Raw genomic sequence first — 19778 nt, 5'->3', positions numbered from 1 at the left:
GCATTTTCTTGTGAAAATGACTTAACTTTAAGGAATTAAGCAATTTTCACATTAAAAAACCTCTCTTTTTCTCTACGAGAATTTTCGCGGCATTTCGAAGAATGCCAACAGGTATCACCAAATTCTCTTCGGCTTTTCTTTTAGCTCAGGCCTGACAAACTGTAAGTTCGAAAATTTAAGACGAAAAGCTCCACAAAAAATGAATAAGTTTGAGTTAAAGTGTCAAGAATACCAAAAATTCGAAATGGAAAAACAGCTGGAGCTAAAACGGCGAATACGCGAACCTGCAATTAAAACTTCCGGTTGATTTTCGAAATTGTTTGGCTTGACTTTGGAGTGGTTTTACCTCTTCGAAAGGTTGCTACTGAACGGAGCTAACACGAAGAGAAATTGTGAATTTTCGAAATTCTGCTTTCTTGCAGATATTGTGATTTTTTTTTTCATATTTCTAGAAAAAACCCTGAGGGCTAATAGGTATAATATCTAACTGACTTATGGGTTGGCAACAGACCTTGTACCAAATTGCCCCATATATTTTTCTTTAATTTCTCTAATGCTAAGGATTTTCTTTAAGAAAACTTTTTATCTGTGTTTTAAAATCAAAACCCAAAGGATATAAATTTTTAGGTGAAATTACAAAACAATTGGAGTTAAAGTACGAAAAGTGTACTAAACTGCTCTTCTTCACAGTATTTTTAAGATTTATTTCGGTATGATAAAACTTTTGAATTTTTAAGGACCTCTGTGTTTAAACTGAAGATACCACTCTGATATATTTTGATGAATTACTCGTGCTAACTTACAGGCCATTTTGAGGCAATATATTGTTTTGTTTTCTTGCTGAAAATTGTGATTTATCACTCAATTTGGAGATAAATTGAGCTTCATGTTCACCTGACATATTACCTAGGCTTCATGAGGCTTCATGTCATCAAAATATTTAGATGGATATTAGAAAAAAAAAATATACTGAGGTACTTTTCAGGAAGAAATTTCCACTTATCCTCGTCACAAATTGGAATTGGCACAAAGTGTGAGGAGCTATTAAAGGCAAGTTTAAATGCTGAATTCCATTTCCTGAATAATCTAAATTCAATGATATTTTAATTTGATCCCTGGGCACAGATTAAATTGTCAAACAGGGAAATAAGCGTTAGAGGGTGAGAATTGTTGTATACTGAGTTGGAAAACCTCTAGGTTTGACTATGTATTTGCATAATGTAAGTTTAGATTCTTGCAACTTGTTTCTTCTTCGTTTTTTTTTTTTTGCTTTTTCTTTATTTTCTCACAATCAACAATACACCATTGAAGAGATCAAAAGACGGGTAGAAGTTTGTATGATTCTTCAACACTTGCTCCTCTGACAGAGACATTATTCTGCACTGGTACATCATTACGTTTGTTGTTGATTGCGTGTTTTCCAGCCACTAACGATGGTGTCCTTAGCATTGGATATATGTACATCGTCTCCGGTTGAAAACAAGGTGGTGGTGGCATCAATAAAAGCTTTAATGGGATTAATAATTGATGATAAGTTTGAAGGAGAATTCTCAAGAAATTCACATGTGCACTTAAAAAATTTTATAGGTAATACTTTTGTTTAATAATTTTTTTGGGCTGATTGTATTTTTTGGTTCATTGTGGTTCAACTCAAATGAAGAAGTTATGTACATGTGAGTTATTGATTTTCTTGGATATTTACGTATGTTGGTACCTCATCCTAAAATTAAACTTATTATCATGTTTTTATGGGAAATTGTATGAAGTTTATAAAGACTTCTCTTTGCCGTCCGTTCCTTATGAAATTTATAGGTCAAACGGTTAGAGAGCGACTTGGGGTCTTCGTGTTGGTACAGTAGACTCTCTCTCAATCGGGAATATGGGGCGAAATGTCATCCGGTTTATCGATAGATTTCGGCGTCAAAGCCTTTGTAAATTCCACAAAAAGCGCTCAATTATAAAGAATCACGATAAAATAGGAAGAACTATAGCGAATTTGAGCGAATTAGCTTCATAATTAAGCGTGAAAATTGTCAATAAAATTTGACGCCCGATTGAAAAAGAGCCGATTGAGTAAGAGTCTACTGTACATACAAAACAATTCTTGGATTCATTAACCCGGTTTTTTGATGTCTTACTATTTCTATCCCCTGCAAAATATGTAAGTATTTCTTGGGAATATCTTCTAAAACGCCTCAAATTAATTTTCTAATTTCATCCATTATATGTTAATGACCTTGAATTATCCCTTCTAAAGGGTTTTAAAGGTCAAAATTTTAATTTCTCATCATATTAGCCCTGTTCATTAATAACCTTTTGAAGTGATAAAACAACTTTAAAGCCAAGCCCAACCTATTCGAAAATCTACCGGAAGTCTGAAGTGAAATTTCACATACTCACCGCTTAGCGCTGGCTGTTCTTCCACCTCGAATTTTCGGTATTATTGACACGTTAAACAAAACAGGTTTAAGTTAGCAGAACGTTTAAATTTCAATTTCAATAAAATAACTGTCTTTTTCATGTACTTATTATACCCTTTTCTGCAACATGTTAGTTTAAATTTTCGAACTTCCAACAGATTTTTATATAAGTTCTTACTGATATAAGTTCAAATCAGTACAGTACAAAATTCAACCAGAGTGATTTTCAAAATCGGGAAGGTTATTACTGAACGTAAGGAATAACTTTATTTACACAATTATTTTCCCAACTTCGTGCGAAAATTTTGTTTCAAAATTCGAAATTAACCTTATATTCTTTGAGCATGAACGTATCTTTCTCCTCATACACTTCCATTTACCTTTTGGTTCTTTTAGTCAAGATTCTATTACATAAGATTGGATAATTGAACGTAAGAATTAAATAAAAAACTTCTCGTAATTAGTGCTCACATCTGACGTTTGGTTCTCTAATAGTGCTTTAGATAAATAAAAATTTGTTGATGTTAGAAAAATTCAATACCTATTTTCGAATTTTCAAACTAAATTTTGGCACAAAATTGGAAAATTTATAAAACGCTTAGAAACCGGTAAAAATATTACTCAGGAATTACGAGGGGATGTATAGAAATGAGCCTTATTCCTTCGATTTTCTCGACAACAAAGCAAATGCAGATACATTTTGACACTTTGAACGCTTCGAAATTCGAAAAGGAAGTACTCTTGGCACCATGTAGGGTAGGTAGACGGAACGAGAAGTAAAAATGTGTTTTCTTCGACTTTCCAAATTGATCTTTTCCAATATTATAGGCGGAGGAAGGGCTACTTTAAACTGTGGGGCTACATTAATATACGTTTTTTGGAATATTTCTAAAGGAAACTGGGGTTTACCGTAATGTAATTTAGGTCTACAAATCACCGACGTTAGGGAAGTTTAGTATTATGGAACCGGAATTTGTCTTTCTTAGAAAAACGTCAACTCTTTCCAAAGCGGCCTTTCGGCTCGGTCTCCAAGCCTTCATCAGTGAGTGGCTGGAATATAGCAGAAAATAAAGAAGGAATTCTTTATTTTCTACTAAACTACTTTTATTTATACTAAAAGTCCACAAAACAGTTGTGGAACTAAATTGAATAATTGTAAATGACAGCTTCTTTAAGAAATGTGTGAAAAAATCGTATATCAATGCACTTCCACCGCTCAAACAAACTTTTACGAACTTGTTTGTGGGTTATACGATTCACGAGCATTTCGTAACTCCCCCATAGGAATTTACAAACGAACATTTTTACAAAATATTTTTTTTTCTGTGTGAGCCTATCCCTGTGTCTATTTTGGGCTTTAGTTCGTAAGCCCGTATAAGTTAATTATGATAATTCAATTGACAGTTCCGTCAATGAATTATTCTACTAATCATGAAACGTTCTGTCAAGGACCTGTCAATGACCTTGAAATATGCCTTCTAATGTAATTTCGAGGTCAAATGTGTTAAGCATTTCTTACAAATGTTTTTATCAGTCGATTGGAACAAGTTTGGATTCAATTGGATGGTCTTTAGATTCTGGACAAGATGAAATCGATATTACCGGCTATTAACCGGTATTATTTTTTTTTTTAAATTTCATTTACTTTTGAGTAAAAACAATCAGTCATCTAGAAAATTAATGCTTATTATTTGGCTACCACTTTGAAAAGGAGAAAAGACGAAGAATTTATAAAAATCATTCTGCTCTTACATAAATTTTCTTTTGTTTTTAAATTTCTTGTGAAAAAAAAATTATAGTAAAATTGTGTTTGTCTTTATGATATTGCGTGTCCTTGTTGGATTTTCAAGTTTTGCCTTAAGGTTTCTTTTTTTCATGTTTTTGCACACGTCATTGACTTACCCAGGGGTTCTGTGTTATTCATTTTAGAGGCGTTGTTGTTGGGGTTAGGGGCAACAGAGAAGAGAAAAAAAGGGTATACTAGCTACTGAAGAAGAAGCCCTATAATCATAATATGAATATAACAACACTCGAGTTATACATAAGATTACAAAAATTCTATAGGGCATATTAGCTATCTTAAATATTTCCTTTCGTTCAGAGACATGACATACAGAAAGAAAAAAAAAATTCTTAACTTGGAGAGAGATGGTGAAGAAGATCCCTAAAATGTATATGTATATATATGTAATGAAAGAAAAGAAAAAAGTGTAAGCGTGAAAGCGAGGAAAGTAGAAAAAAAGTGAAAATATGTGGTGTCGTAAATAAAGTAAATATGCGACAAGAAGTCCAAAAATTGGGGTTTCGTTCAATTTTTTTTTCGAGAATTATGTATTATATTGGTAGTAAGGAGAATGATTCTCAATTTTCCCATGTTCACATATGATAGAAAAAAAATTTCTTGAGTTTGTAAACAGCCCTTTTCCGAGTTCTATCCAATGTCTGGGATTTTGGGTGAAAATGAGTAAAATTGTCTGTGTAGGAAAAAATATATATAATCTAAAAGTGTGTAGCTTTAACGAATTGTTTTTGGGGGTTCGATAAAGTGAATAAAGCATAGCGTAGGAAGGATACTTGATGGTCCTTAACACTATTTTTACGACAAGACACTACACATAGCATTGAATCATCGTATTTTTTTTCCTCCCTTCTAACTTTTATGTATACAATGAATGATAAGTTGATAACGAAATAACTCACATTGGCCTGCAAATGGAGAGATATTGATGTGATAGAATTGGGTATCTTATTGCCTTTTATTACGATGTTAATAAATAATGAAATGAATGCGTGAAATATTAAATTTTTTTTCCCACAAAGATTCACTTCTAGCTCAGATGATCAACAAGATTTTGTTTTTTCCATAGAAAAAAGAAAAGAAACTTTTCTCGAGCTTTTTGTGTGGGAAGCAAAAATAAAGACTATTTACAGTGTTGTTGGAAATTAGACGTTATTAGACAAAAACGTATTTTATATGGATGTTATTGAGAGAAAGACTAAACAGATCGATTACTTATTGACCGTATATATTGTCCGGAAATTTGAAATTTTCCATCTGATATATTTTTGAAAACATCAAAATAATCCTTCAATAATTCCGAATATACGTTGTATCACAACGTAGTTTCCGTATTTTCTGTGTTTAATATTTAGGTAAATACCTGTTATTTGTGGTATGAGCCAAATGATTTCAAATATCCTACCCTTATTTAGGTAGGATCTCTATATTCTTTACAGTGAGTTGAGTGTGTGTATTTGGAAAGTTGGATGAAAGACTTGAATTTAGTATCTTTCATATATTACCTCTTATCTAAACAAAGAGCTCGAGAGAGGATGAATACGACGATGGTAAATGAGAGTCGAGGGTATAATTACGATATGTTCCAAATATTTTACCTTCCTTTCGTTCCAAACTATCGATTTGCATTGAGGGTTTTGAAATTTTCCCTCAAAATTGGGGTGTTTTATGGTACAAAATGTAAAAGTTTAAAATGCTCACATCAGAGCTTTTGCTGAAGGAAAGGGATGTTTTTTGAAAGTTTTTTTTTAAACTTGTTTGCAAGTTGAATTTAGCTCAAATTTGTAAACTATTAATTCAATTCTGATTGTGTTATTTTCCTGATTGTATTTACGATTTCAGTATAATGGAGAGTTTTGAGTCTGTGCGGTCTGTTGAGAACTTTTAATTTCTGACAAATTATTGTTGATTGTTTTGATATAGGAGAGAGTGGAGCAGTTAAACTACCTGAAGTTTCGTTTTATGACTTAGTATTTCATATTGGCTATTTCAAAATATACAGAATATTTTCCATATATTAATTTATTATCCCAAAACTTTATATTTTCGAATGTTATGCATACGTAAAATTCACTCATGCCCTCTTACTTGAATTCTGGTGCATCTAAATTACAAACAAAACACGGAAAATGTTGTTTTCTAAACTTTTGCTTGATACTTTAGAGAGAGTATCAGTATGTAAAACCTAGTTTTAGTTAATCTCATTGATCTGAACTGAATTTGAACCAAGGGCTCTTAGTTCCTAGAGCTCTGGAACTTCTTCACGAGGAAGTTAAATGTCTTGGTATTGTACACTTAATCTAAAACTGTCTTGGAAAGGTCATCTGGAAAACGGCTACTAAAGCCCTCTTCAGCTGTCGATGGCTTTGCGGCAAGATAAGATAAGATTTTGCCAAGGTTCAGTTCTCCATTTAGGATTACCGATGCGTCCAGGACACATTTCGGTCCCTTATGCTCCCCCACTCCTATTCTATCTCATTCCCCGATAGTGCCGTTGCTATATCACAGCAGCTCATCTCGGTGTGTGTTTGGATCAGTGACAGTGAATATTTGCACCGACTGAAGTACCACTTTCATGACGAAACTCGTTCTCGTACCAGTTTCTATTGTCTAGGCCGTCTAAGCGATTCACTTTTTTCGCTCAGTGGACGAATTCAAAGCCGATATGGCATGAAAAATATTTTTCTATTGCTTCTCAGCTTTGAACCCGAGACCTCACAGTCATAGAGACATTACTCTATCCACTGATCCACTTGAGGCCCTCTTTTAGGCAAGATGTGGGGTAGGGTGTTTCAACAAGGAAAGAATTTTTTTGGCACTATTCTCACGGTGCTGTATTTGATGAGACAAGAAAGGTTTTCTTCGACGACCATATGATCAGACGTCGTTTAGAGGTGGCTAAACGACCCTCTCTGTAGAACATTTTTCTGATTTTACACTACAGAGAGGGCCGTTCAGCCACCTCTAAACGGCGTCTGATCATATGGTCGTCGAAGAAAAACTTTCTTGTTTCATCAACAAATACAGCACCATGAGAATAGTTCCAAAAATTTTTTTTCCTCGTTGAAACATCCTAATGTGGGGTCTTTCGCCGAAAATCATGTTACGAGTATGCAAAGCCATCGTTAGACCCGTAATATCTTACGGAGCTGTGATATGGTGGCCAAGAGTCGAATTTAAAAATTCGGCATGAGCACTACAACAGCTCCAAAGATTGGACTGTCTTATTGTAACAGAGGCCATAAGACAGCGTCAACCGCTGCTCTGAAGTCATGTTCAGTTTGTCGCCACTACCGCTTTTTTTTTTATAAAATCGGAAGCGAGCGTGAAACTTGGAAGAGTGGTTGTCCAGGCCTTCTATGAGGGATGATTTCGACATTGAGGGAAGACTGCTCAAAAAAATATTTAAAGCGATACTTCATAGTTCGTTCTCGGATTTTAAGATCCTCGGGCGCCGGTTACCATTGCTTGGAGCTTCAAATTAGTGGATTAGCGTTCCTCGGCTAGTACACGAATGTGTTTCATGTTGAGGTCGTCGCATTCCTGTTTGGTGCGCGAAGTTTAGTGGAATTTGGCATTGAGGGTAGGAGAGTTCAAATCTTTTCAGATAAAGCGTGTATACGATAAATTTTGACCATTGAAAAATGGCTCTCACATGAAAAAAAAAAACAAATTTATTTTCTTAAAGATAATTTTCTTGAGATTTTTATAGGATTTTGTGTTTTTTTTTTTAATCCAATGACTTCTCGCCGAATTCTCGCACCTTCTTCTTAATTTCCTTCATTATTGACTTGAGAAGCCCGTCTCCATGGTCTGGGACGGTTTTCTTTTACTTCCTCTTGAAATCCGGCAAGTTTTCAGCTGTCTGATCCTTTGTCCTAAGATTTATCTTCAAAATTCCCCAATCTTCCGGAGTGAAGGACGGGTTGAATATCTTTCGCACAGCTTTAGAATTCTTTGAAAAGATGATCATCGGGTTTCCGCAATCTTGTTTTAGCTCTTTGACACTGTTTGTCAGTCAGATGGAGCACAGATTCGGCTTTCTAGGTTATCAAACTATTCTTCTCCTTGATTTTATGAATTAAGTTCCAAGGTATTCCAAGCTCAAGCTCAAGCTCAAGCTCAAGCTATTAAGTTCCAAGCTCAAGCACATTCTTTTTCATCCTCTTGTCCTAAATCCCAGTCTTTCGTCTAGTTCCTCTATGGCTTTTGAGCAACAGTTTTGAGTTCTTTGAAGTGGAGCGGAAGACTTCCCGGTCAATTTCGCGATCTCAGCATAATTCGCATTTGGATTCTTAAGAGTTTTTTTCAACTATTAATCTTCGCATGCTCTGCATCTTTTTGCAATTACTCAGTCAAAAATCAAAATTTTTTAACAAGAATTTCACCGAAAGAAAGCTCATTCATTTCTCTTGAAACAACAAGACAGAAAAAAAAACAAAACCCAAAGACTAATACGATTGACTTCGTATACACACTTTAGTAGAGATGTGATTCTGTCTATAACCGGATATGAGTCGCGTTCTATACTGGGTACCTAGACATAAGGTTTTACCTGGGAATGAGGAAACGGACCATCTTGCGGTAGCGGGAGCGATGACCGCTTTTATTGGTTCAGAACCTACTGTAGTTTCCTTGAAAATGAGGAAATCTATTATAGAAGAGGATTTATTAAAACTTCATTAAAGGGAATGGGACTAAGAATTGTCGTGCGTCCAAACTGTTCACTTCATGACCAACTTGGATAAGAAAAGAACAGCGTATCTAGTGGGAAACAGTCGCTGGAGAGCCCGGCAGATTGTTAACCTTGTAACTGGATACTATCTAAACCAGAGGTGTGCAAGAACTGTTTGAAACCGAACAAACGTCAAATAAAACTTGTGCGTCAATGGTCAAAACGCTATCTGAACATACTTATTTTGACGTTTATTCGGTTTCAACAGTTCTTGTATACCACTGATCTAAACAAACATCTGAATAGAATGGGTGTCCAACGTAACATAATGTGCAGAGAATGCAGTCAAAGTGAAGGCTCACTATGTGTGCGACTGCCCCAGCTTATGTAACATCAAGCGGGTGCTGCTGGGTAAAGCGGTGCTGTGTGATGAAGACATCAAGACTAAAGCGCCCTGTTTAATGGAATTTATCCAAGAAACGGATTGGCTTGTACCATCTTATCCTTTTCAAAGATTAATTTAATTAGGGATGCATAATGGGCCCAAATGTAGGCTTGGGCGTAGCGGTTCCACAAGGAACGGCCCCACTGTAATTTAGTCTAATCTCATCTTATTCCTAGATTAGATTTGATTAGATTCTTATTAATCTAGTTCCTAAGTTTGACTAGATTTGATTCCTGTTTTTGTAAACATATTTTTGACATTTCTGTGAAAGTGTATGAAATCTAGATCTAGTCATCTCGCTTACACTGATGGGCAGTTTCGTCGAAAAAATGTTTATAAAGCAAAGGTTATTGTACGTTGATCTTAATGACTATCGCACAATAACTTTTGTTTGCAAACATGTTTTCAAAATTTTCTATGAGAAAGAGCGAGATGACTAGATCTAGATCTCACTCACTCTTATTAAAATGTCAAAAACATGTTTACTAAACAAAAGTTATTGTGCGTGGGACATTATTGGGCATAATGCCTGGCAAAATAACTTTTGTTTTGTAAACATGTTTGTGATATTTCAATGAGAGTAAATGAAATCTAGGTCTAGTCGTCTCTCTCACTCTTATAGCGAGTTTGGAAAAAAAATGTTTTCAAAATTTCCTATAAGAGTGAGCGAAATGACTAGATCTATATCTCACTTACTCTCATCGAAATGTCAAAAACTTGTTTACAAAGCAAATTTTATCATGCTCTGGGCAACACACAATAATTTTTGTGTTCTGTATGTCTAACACATGTTTACAAAACAAAAGTTATTGTGCGTTGATCATTATGCTCAGCGCACAATAACTTTTGTTTGTGAATATGTTTTCAAAATTTCTTATGAGAGTGAGCGATATGACTAGATCTAGATCTCACTCACTCTCACTGAAATGTCAAAAACATGTTTACAAAACAATAGTTATTGTGCGTTGGGCATTATTCACAAATTTCAGTCTTTCTATTTATTCTGCATAAATTGAATAACATCAATGCATCAATTTTACTAGTGGTACAATTGTATATTCGATCGTTATTGTTAATGTTTCTGAAAGGCTTGCCAGCAAACAATTTGAAATGTAAACATCAATAAAAATCACTTTGATACGACTATCCATTTCTTCATGAAAATATGATGCTTTTTTTTGTTGGTTACAAAGTAGTAAACTCTCTCTTACTTTTGGCAAAAGAATAATGTTTGGTAGAATTTTTGCTGTGGTCAAAAAGTACGGAAGAGAAATAATTGCGGTGATGTAAATTTCCCGGCTGAACAGTGGTGTGATATGGGTATTCCACTTTTGTTTGAATGAAAATAAGTATTTGTATATGTGCACCAGAATATTCTTCTGTACTGTCTGTGGGAATAGTGAATAGATGTTTTAAGATTCTGTGTGGTTGTTTTCTTTTTTTTTATTTTTTGTACTAGAAAGGGGGAGAATGCTCTTGCATTAAATTTTTGTTTAGAATTTTATTTTTAGGTAGGCTTGAGGTGAAAGATCATCTTAGTAGTATGTAGGAGATGAAGATGAAGAAGGTTTCCATGACTGTACATAATATTTTCAACATTGTGCGATGGTGTTTGTTTTGAAGAGTGCTTCATTTGCATTATGGGGCTTGTAGAGTGGCTGTGTAATGCACAGTTGAATCTCTCTCTGGGATAGATATGATATGTATTTCTGTCTCGTGTTGCTCCATAAGAATTTTATTTTTTTTTGTATAAATAAAAAAATGAAAGAAATAGAAAAGAGAGCACTTCTCTTGTTTCTGTCATGTGCATTTGAAATATAACACAAGTCTTCAACTTTTCCACTATATTTTCACACTAGACAATTTTTTTTCTTCATAATCTCATCCTTGTTGTCTTTTGTTCTTGCACAGTGGGATCTCTTAAGGGAGGATGATAGACTTTTTATTTCGGTATCTCAAAATGCTGGTGTCGCGCTCCGTTTCCTGGGTAAAGGTGCGGATTTTTTTTGTGTGCGATAGATGATTAGGAAATTTCTGGATTTATGGGATGAATATTATGTAGAAAATGTGTGCGTTGAATTGCGCTTCTGTGTTCGGGCTAAGCGCATGGATGAATTGCTATATATAAAGTATATATATGGAAAGCACGGGAGGCAAGTTATCGTTGCCATAGAATGTTCTGCAGTTGAATATATAAGTGCTTGGGTTAAATCATTTAGGTATATAAATGGAGACTACCGGTATGTATGGTTGTATCGGGTGTTTTTTTTTATTGCTCAAACTCAAAGAGTGAGCATTATATGTAATTTCTGGATTTTTCGATACCTTACATAGCTTCGATTTCATTCCCAAGAGGTGCCAATTTCATATGATTCTGCAAATTTTATATTTTGCGAAAATGACGTAACGATTTTTATTTGTCCATTTTTAGTTACGGACAAAACGGTGATAGATAGCGACTTGGAGTCTTGGGAATATCTCTCAAATTGATCCTAAAGACATTAACATTGTTATCTATTTGCAAAAATAGGTTTTTTGTCAGTTCAAAGGCGGAACAATCTCGGAACAATTTCAAATAAGTCTTTGGGGAAATGCAAGATCCAAATCGAGGGGAACTTCTAGGCCTAAAAAGTACTGTAATTCTCTTGTTCACTTAATTTTACTTCCAGTTTTAAAACAGGGATAAAGGGGGTACACCCGCAAGATCATTCTCAGACAAACCGGGTTAAATCAACCGGGTCAGAACACAAATATGGAAATAGCTAAAAAAACTTTCCCGTCCGTTTTAAAATATATTTATTTCTTATTATTATGGAGCGGTCGTCGAAAATAAGAAGTCAATAACTCTTACAGTTTGGCTTCTAGGTAATATAAATGAAAATGGAAAACGGATAAATATCGTGTCGTCAAAAAAGATACGCTAAACATTGTAATAAATGATAGGGGAAAGTGGTCTGCCTTTGAATGCGGCAGCCTTTGAATATTGTAATTTTTTTCACTTTTCATTAAAGCATAAATTCTTTTCTATTAACTATTAGATAGCTATTCATAATCCTCACAAGTCATGAAAAAATGCAGACCCTAGCTCTTATTTTCTAGGTGCTAGGGCAAAAAAACGAAACTGAGCTCTAAACTGTAATTTTGATGTTCCACAATCCATGTGTTTTTTCATAATCCAAATAATTTTTCGAACAAATCTTCTATTGTGAGTCATAGAAGGTTATTCTTGGTTGGTATTTCTCCAAATACATTTTGATTCAGATGAGACAATTTTTGTGGGTGATAAAAGTTTGCAAATATTACTCTGCGGCAGCCTTTGAATCTTAATTATGTGTGCCTTTGAATCCTCTCTTTACATACATTGAAACGTCTGACAGCTTCCTGTCCGGGAGCAGAATAGAACTCCTACTTTGGTCCGACGAATGTCATATAAATACTTATAACATGCTATCTTGCTCCGGCCAGGATGTTTCAAACTGACAATTGGCAACTTCAATGGCGTTTTATTACAAATTTTCAAGTGAAAAACAGTGCTTCAGAAAAATGTAAAAAATGTTGTTGTATAATGACTTTTGACTACAGTGGTGGTTTTATTGAGTGCATTAGGGTTCATGCTAATCAATTATGGGCCACTTAATGTTACAGCCCTAATATTCTCAGTGAAAAATTAAGATTCAAAGGCTGCCCAACCACATTCAAAGGCAGACCATGCAGGCTGCCTTTGAATATATCGACATCACATGTTCAAGTTCCTCAACAGGAAAAACTGAGGACTTGCGAGTCCTGAATGGGGTAAGCATAGAAGCTTAATGAACAAGAGAATTTTTTGGTGTAGTGCAAAGTAAAACTCATGTTGTAGTTTACTCTGAAAATAATCTCAAATTTTGAACATCATTTTTCGTTCAAAGGCAGACCACTTTCCCCTACACAGTAAAAAAAATCACATACTTTACCATGATTTTCATTGTAAATTTTACATAAACATTTAATCGTGTATACTGATATATGTATGTAATTTGTACACATTTTGTTTGAAAACTGTGTAATTCTACACGAAATATGTAAGTAAATGTACACAACTGTGTAAGCATTCGTAGTTGGTTACACAACAGTTTACCATTACATAAAATTTAAATTACAAAATTTCAGATTACGCGTTTTGCTGAAATATTTGAGTAACTTTACAAGAATAATCGTGGTAAAAAAGCAAATCAACGATTATCTTTGTAGGGTGGAGTAAGTACTTTTGGCCACTTTAAGTTTTCATGTGCTTTTAATTTTTATAATATTTATTTAAATAAAATGAAATTTTGTACAAAGATACCTTAATGCCGTTTCTTCCTAATAATCCAAGAAAATTCCCAATTTTTTTTTTTGGAAATTTTAGTGAAAAATTTATTTTATGCAATTATGTATGTTTCAGTACTTATGGCCACTTTGTAAGAACTTTTAGCCACTTGTTTCCAACAGAATTTTAATAAAATAACAGAAGAAATAGCTCTCGAAAACTTTCACAAATACACAGTACACAGCACAAATCCTATTCTTATTTAACACCAATTTTATGTGATTATTAGAGTATTTTAAACGGCTTTTTGCACATTTTCTATTTGATGTAAAAATCAGTCAAAAGTCACGATTGTTTTTACTGAAATCCGCGAGGTGCGCCACGTGTAAAATGTATGGAAAAATGAATGGCCAAAAGTACTTACACAGCCGAAAAAAGTAAGCTCTTTTAGCCACATCCGATTTTCATTTAATTTGTAAGAAAATCTTATTGAGGATGATATCACAATAAAATTTAGTTAATTAAGAAATGGACTTTCATTAAATAACTTCAAATACCTTCCTCAAAAATATGAAATAATGCAAAACAATTTCTCTTAACATTAACAAGTTTCTTAAGAATCTCATGTTTTTTTTTAGTGATTGTTTACCTTATCGAGAATGTCTTTCAATAACTTAAAATTAATCAAGTCGATACAAAATCAAATATGGTTTTCTGATTCGTTAGATTACAGGTCACGAAATAAGACCCATTTTCCTGTTCTAAATAAACTCATAATCAGGGGCATGACTTTTCCTCTGTTTCCCATATGTTTCTAGCAAGCCAAAAAAACTTCATAATATGGAATGGGCAACCGAAAACCCCAAATTGGCAACCTACGTACTTTCGGAGATATCTCGTGAAATGTGTACGAAAACAGGGAAAAATATACATTAAAACTGGTCGCATTTTTCAGAGATAATGTCACTCCCCTGCTCATAATTGCCTTACAATGTGATTTTACTTTAGGTGGCCAAAAGTGCTGACATGGCCAAAAGGGATGACTCTACCCTAATCTTTCTTTTTACTGTGTAAACAAAAAACTCATTTTCAAAGTATTCATTTGACAATAGAATAAAATATTTCGTCAAATTGTTCGTATATGTTTGCGAACTTCTACTGTCGACTTATGAAATGCTCGTAAATCGTATAAATTACTAAAAAGTTTGTAAAAGTTTGTACGTTTTTCACAAACATTGTTCTAACATCGTCACTTTACAAGCATTTTTTGCTCTTTTAAAAACATTTTGTACATTTTTGTTCGCCTGGCAAAACTTTACAAACAAATGACAAACAAATTTTCTTGAGTGATTAAGTGATTATGTTATGAACATTGTGAATAAAGTACAAACTTTTTAGTGCATTATACGATTTACGAGTATTTCCTATGTCTCCAGCGTACGAATTCACAAACTTTTACAAACAATTTGACAAAACTTTTTTTTTTCGTATTCAGTTTGAGGATTTAATGAAGTTTTATCCACATTACTACCCCTTTATTGTTTCTTAACTTACTCAACGCTATTTGTCCTGTTTCCTCGTTACATCGTCTCTCTTGACATGTTGCAATTGAACACTATATAATTAATAAATATATATGGAGCTTTTGGGGTGAACTTTGAGAGAGAGAGCGAAAAGAGAGACAGAGAGAGGGAAAAGAGAAGAGGAAGCGCGAATGTATATATAATGAGAGGTTATGAGAGAGAATCTCCCGGAATATTGTTGTTGTGTTGTGTTGTGTGTACCATTCTTAGATGTTTTTCATTTATACACAACATATTACACATAATATGAGAACATTATTTACCTATTGTGTGTATGATGGGCTTTTACATTGAAGAGTGTGTAAAAGAGATGGAGAGAATGTAAGAGGAGCCTGTGGGTGTGTTATTTGGAAATTGAAGTGCGTGAAATGTGTCTTTCTGTCTCACTTGGGTTCCTGTTTGTATCCCATGGCGCGGTGTATCTCTCTGTCGAGACAGAAAATGTATTATATATAACTTTTGCTAACTATAAGACCCTAACCCTTTTCCACTTTTCCTCTCGGACGAAGTAATTCCTCTCTCCTCCAGAGTGAAAAACCTCGGTGTTATCTTTAATGATACACTTACTTGGTCCGATCACGTAGCTGAGATTTGTCGCAAGGTTTTTCTTACGCTGCGTACATTGCGACGATATCAATCTCTTACTCCAAGGGAAACCAGATTGCTTTTAGTTAGAGCGCTAATTGTTCCATTTTTCACCTATGGGTGTGAACTGTTCTTCAGAGCACATTGTGAGGTCCAGGATCGTCTGAGACTGGCGTTCAATTCATGTTTGCGTTATGTCTTCGGACTTCGCAAATATGATCACATCTCCGGATATGTTGACTCCGTACTCGGTCTTCCACTGCCCGGTTATCTCGATACCCGTGTGGTGGATTTCATCTCCAGAATTCTTTCAACTGGTAGGCCGCGGTACCTCGCTGAGCTTGTGGTGGCTGGATCATCTTCAAGGTCTTCGTGTCTCCGTGTGCCTGGTTCAGGGAGTCGTAATTTTCGCAACTCCATTTTTGTGGAGGGTGTTATTCTTTGGAATGCTCTGCCCAGAGAGCGAAAGAGGGGGCTTATCCTGAGTCATGTGGCCTCCATTAACGCCTCGTCCTAGCTTTATGTGTAGGGCCATTTTCTGTACAGAGGACAGTTTGTCCTAATAGTTTTTTTAATAAATTGAAATTGAAATTGAAAAGTGAATATATATATGTTTGATGGTTGTATTTGGGATGTATGACGGGTGTTTAACTTTTATTTTTTTTTGCTTTTTCAACTTACAAACCAGAAGAATGGTTATTATACATAATGAAATACTTAGGTGTAATGGGATTGTATGTAATGTTGGGACAGAGAGAGAAAAAAGAAACATATGACTTTGGGTAGTTGTAGAGAGCAGAGGTGTTCATTAATTGCAAGAAAGCCGTATGCATGGATCAGAGTTTTGTATGCCGTATGTTTTGGGGGATATGTTGTGTGTTATATATATATACATATATATCTTTGTGTGTTATGTACAAAAGTTGCATGACTATGTGATGGTTAAAAGTGTAATTGTATGGGAAACTCGGTGGAACATTCAATTTGACTTGGTCGTCTCCAATTTCTGATCAGACTTCTTACTCTGCTTGTGACTATTGTACATAAAATATATTGTGTATAGAAAGTCTCGATAGTGCGTGGTTCACTACAGTGTATACAGTTCTATTTTTTTGTTCTTTTTGACTTCTGGTGACAGTGATAGAGGGTAGAAAAATTGAATAAAAATTTTCCCGTGAATAAATCTAGGAGAAAAAAATATATGAGATACTTTGTTCTTTTGGAATAGGTTTTTATGGGGAAAAATTAGGGAAAGAACAAGAGTAATATAGATCAAATTCTTTTGCTAGGTTTATTAACTTTGGTATAAGTCATCAGCACACAATGGCTAATTTTGGAGTGATATATTCCAGAAAGTTTTTTTTTCTATAAAGTCTATTGAAAACGAATTTGTCATAGTCACCAGAAAATAAAAAAAAAAAATAAATTAAACGTAGAACTTTGAGCCTGAAAAACAGGAAAAGAAAAAGGAGAGGGAAAGAGATAGAGGAAAATTGAAGGAAGTTTTATAAGAGACAAAAGTGCATCAACACATTTTGTCGTATGAGGGGATATTATGTGGGGTATACTTTGGAAATCAATTGATAGTGTGTGCTCGAAAAAGTTTTATCACCCAACTATCAAACAAAGAGACAGGGAGACAAGTATATTTTGTCCAAAGTATAGTTCCGGGGTGGGCAGGAGGTGGTTATATGATGAATTTTGGAATAAATATTGTGTTGGAAAAGTTTGTAAAAGCTCTCTCTAACTTGTGCTGTATAGGTATATATATATATGCTTACTAGGAAATTGTGAACTCTTGTGTGAAGTGCGGTGGGTCAAGTTGGTAATTTTCAGTTGGATGATATCTCACAGAGAAGTCGTATATACTAAAGGTGGATTTACAAAATAAAAAATAGAAGAGTTATACATTTTGTAACAATCTCTATGTGCTATTGGGATGCTTTTTTATTGTTCAGTACAAAAAGAAAAACGAGAGGTTTTGAACCAGAGTGAAATCTAACAGTTTTCTCTCTAGACAAGTTATATTCTCAACATTCAAGAGACTTTGTTCTCCGTAGCTTTTGTTTTGTGCTGATGATCATTTTGTGGTAGTTTGTTGGACTTGGTTGATCTGGGTATCAGACAAATTATTCACGGTGTAGGGGAATTAGAGTGACTCACCAGAAAAATATAAAAAAAATCATTTAAAGGATAGTGTCTTTTAGGGAAAAATTACTTAGCAGATGGTTAAGTCTAATGAAATTTTTATCCCGGGAAAGTAAAGTAGCATCAGAGAGTTACAACAGGAAATTCAACAAGACCAACCACGGAGGGTTTTGAAATGTTAAACGTATACAGTAGAGACGAATAAATTCTTTCTTATAAAATCTTTTAGTGTTAAACTATCTGGTATAAATCCCTGTGTGAAGTAAATATTGTGTTGGTTATTCCAAATAGAGAAAAGCTGTGGATAAACAAAAATAATAAGTTAATAGAAGAAAATTGAGAGAATATTTTATCATTGTGTGATAAATGCGTGGTTACCATCGCAACGAATTTATTGTCTTTTAGTTCTTGGCAAGTTGTATGTGGTTAATGTCTCTAGACAAAGTGTGAGCATAAAAAGGACTCTGGCAAAATATCCATCTATACAGAGACATTCATAAAAGTGAGAATAATAATCCTTCACTTCTGAATCTGTTTTATACATTTTTTTTTAAAAACTTGGTTTGTCATGAAAAGTGAGTGGTAGAAATCTTAATTAAAAAGTAATTTATACTTCAATTAAATCATCTTTGACTAGGTTCAACAGATGAACCTACAAAATAACCTCTGAGGAATCTGTGAATCTCCGAATATCTCCTGCCAACAATAAAAAAAAAATCTTTGTGCAAAAAGAATTTGAGAGATAACTGCCACAGAGCTTTTTTAAGAGGAAACTAGTGAGAGTGTTGTAAATAAAGTTGTTTCAAGTGCAATCGCCACATAAGCATTACGTATAGTGGTTATTGAGGAGTTGAGATAATAATAATTTGCACTTTTGGATTACGGAAGAGACAGACAAACCAGCAATTTGTTGCGGTCACTGGGGATGAAACTCCTTCAGGAGTTTGTATTTGCTACACCGGATGTTGGTGATGATATAGTGACGCCAGAAATGGTAATTTTTTATTTGTCTCCCTTCTTATGAACATATCTTTTTGCGTAGGGTGGATTCAGAATTTTTTGCCACCTCAGTTACCACTTTTCGCCACTTTGTTGGTTGCACCGAAGGTTGTTGTATCTGCATTTTTTGTGTCAGCATTTCACGGAAGAGGCGATGTCTGTATCGTAGCAGGGGCCTCTCGACATTTCATTTTTCCATACGTTTTTGCATAGAGGCACTGAAGACTATTGGCAAGTTTTTTCCGAAAGAGAATTGACTTATCAGTTTAATTTATTTCGAAATCGTGCATTAAAAGCTATCTAAAAATACATATTTCATAATGCTCGCCAAAATAATACAAGAACTATGACGAAATTTGTTTAAGTCGCGGTGCAATATCTGCAAAATTTTTACAAGGAAAAGTGAAAAATATCTTCACTTTTTATTAGGCTTGATGGGCCCCTGATCGTAGTTTGCATGAAATGTACATGCAAAACAAATGCAGATACGACAACAGTAAATCTAACTTTAGAGGGATGTCTCCGGTGATTGCCAGTGAAAATGTTAGTCACCCTAAGATGAAAACACTTTTTTGGTTTTTGTCCAGAGCTTTCGATCATGATGGGGATCTTCTTCAGTGGCTGAAAGGCCATTAAATTTTTTATTTGCAACGAATTTCTTTTTAACATTTTTTAAAGGTCATTTTTGGACAATTTTTCACTCAATCAACTAAATTGTGTTTCCAGAGTCTTTCTTAGGGATCGTGTGGTTGAGTTTTAGTTGAGTGAGTGAAAAATTGTCCAAAAATGACTTTTAAAAAATGTTAAAAAGAAATTCGTTGCAAATAAAAAAATTAA

General features: G+C 34.4%; 1 protein-coding gene and 1 long non-coding RNA gene across 7 annotated transcripts in view; one reads left to right on the top strand and one right to left on the bottom strand.

The window, feature by feature from the left end:
* LOC129797905 (maternal protein pumilio) overlaps positions 1 to 19778 on the top strand; it is a 280842-nt gene that overhangs the window by 21232 nt on the left and 239832 nt on the right. For 2 of the 6 annotated variants that reach the window (XM_055840782.1, XM_055840780.1), the window contains exon 1: positions 14481 to 18936. The exons of the other annotated variants lie outside the window; for them this stretch is intronic. In XM_055840782.1, the coding sequence (XP_055696757.1) occupies positions 18868 to 18936 (69 nt within the window). In that variant the 5' untranslated portion in view covers positions 14481 to 18867. Of the gene's footprint in view, positions 1 to 14480; positions 18937 to 19778 lie in introns of those variants that run through there. 6 annotated transcript variants of the gene reach the window in all.
* LOC129797942 (uncharacterized) lies at positions 1123 to 17645 on the bottom strand. Its single transcript, XR_008751374.1, has 3 exons — positions 17576 to 17645; positions 15473 to 15635; positions 1123 to 1506 (listed from the first exon to the last, which is right to left on the bottom strand). It is a non-coding gene; the product is annotated as an uncharacterized LOC129797942 (long non-coding RNA).

The sequence above is a fragment of the Phlebotomus papatasi genome, chromosome 1, assembly GCF_024763615.1.
Source record: "Phlebotomus papatasi isolate M1 chromosome 1, Ppap_2.1, whole genome shotgun sequence".
Classification (NCBI taxonomy): Eukaryota; Metazoa; Arthropoda; class Insecta; order Diptera; family Psychodidae; genus Phlebotomus; species Phlebotomus papatasi.
The sequence above is the reverse complement of the archived record's forward strand: the minus strand, read 5'-3'. Positions and strand labels throughout refer to the sequence as shown.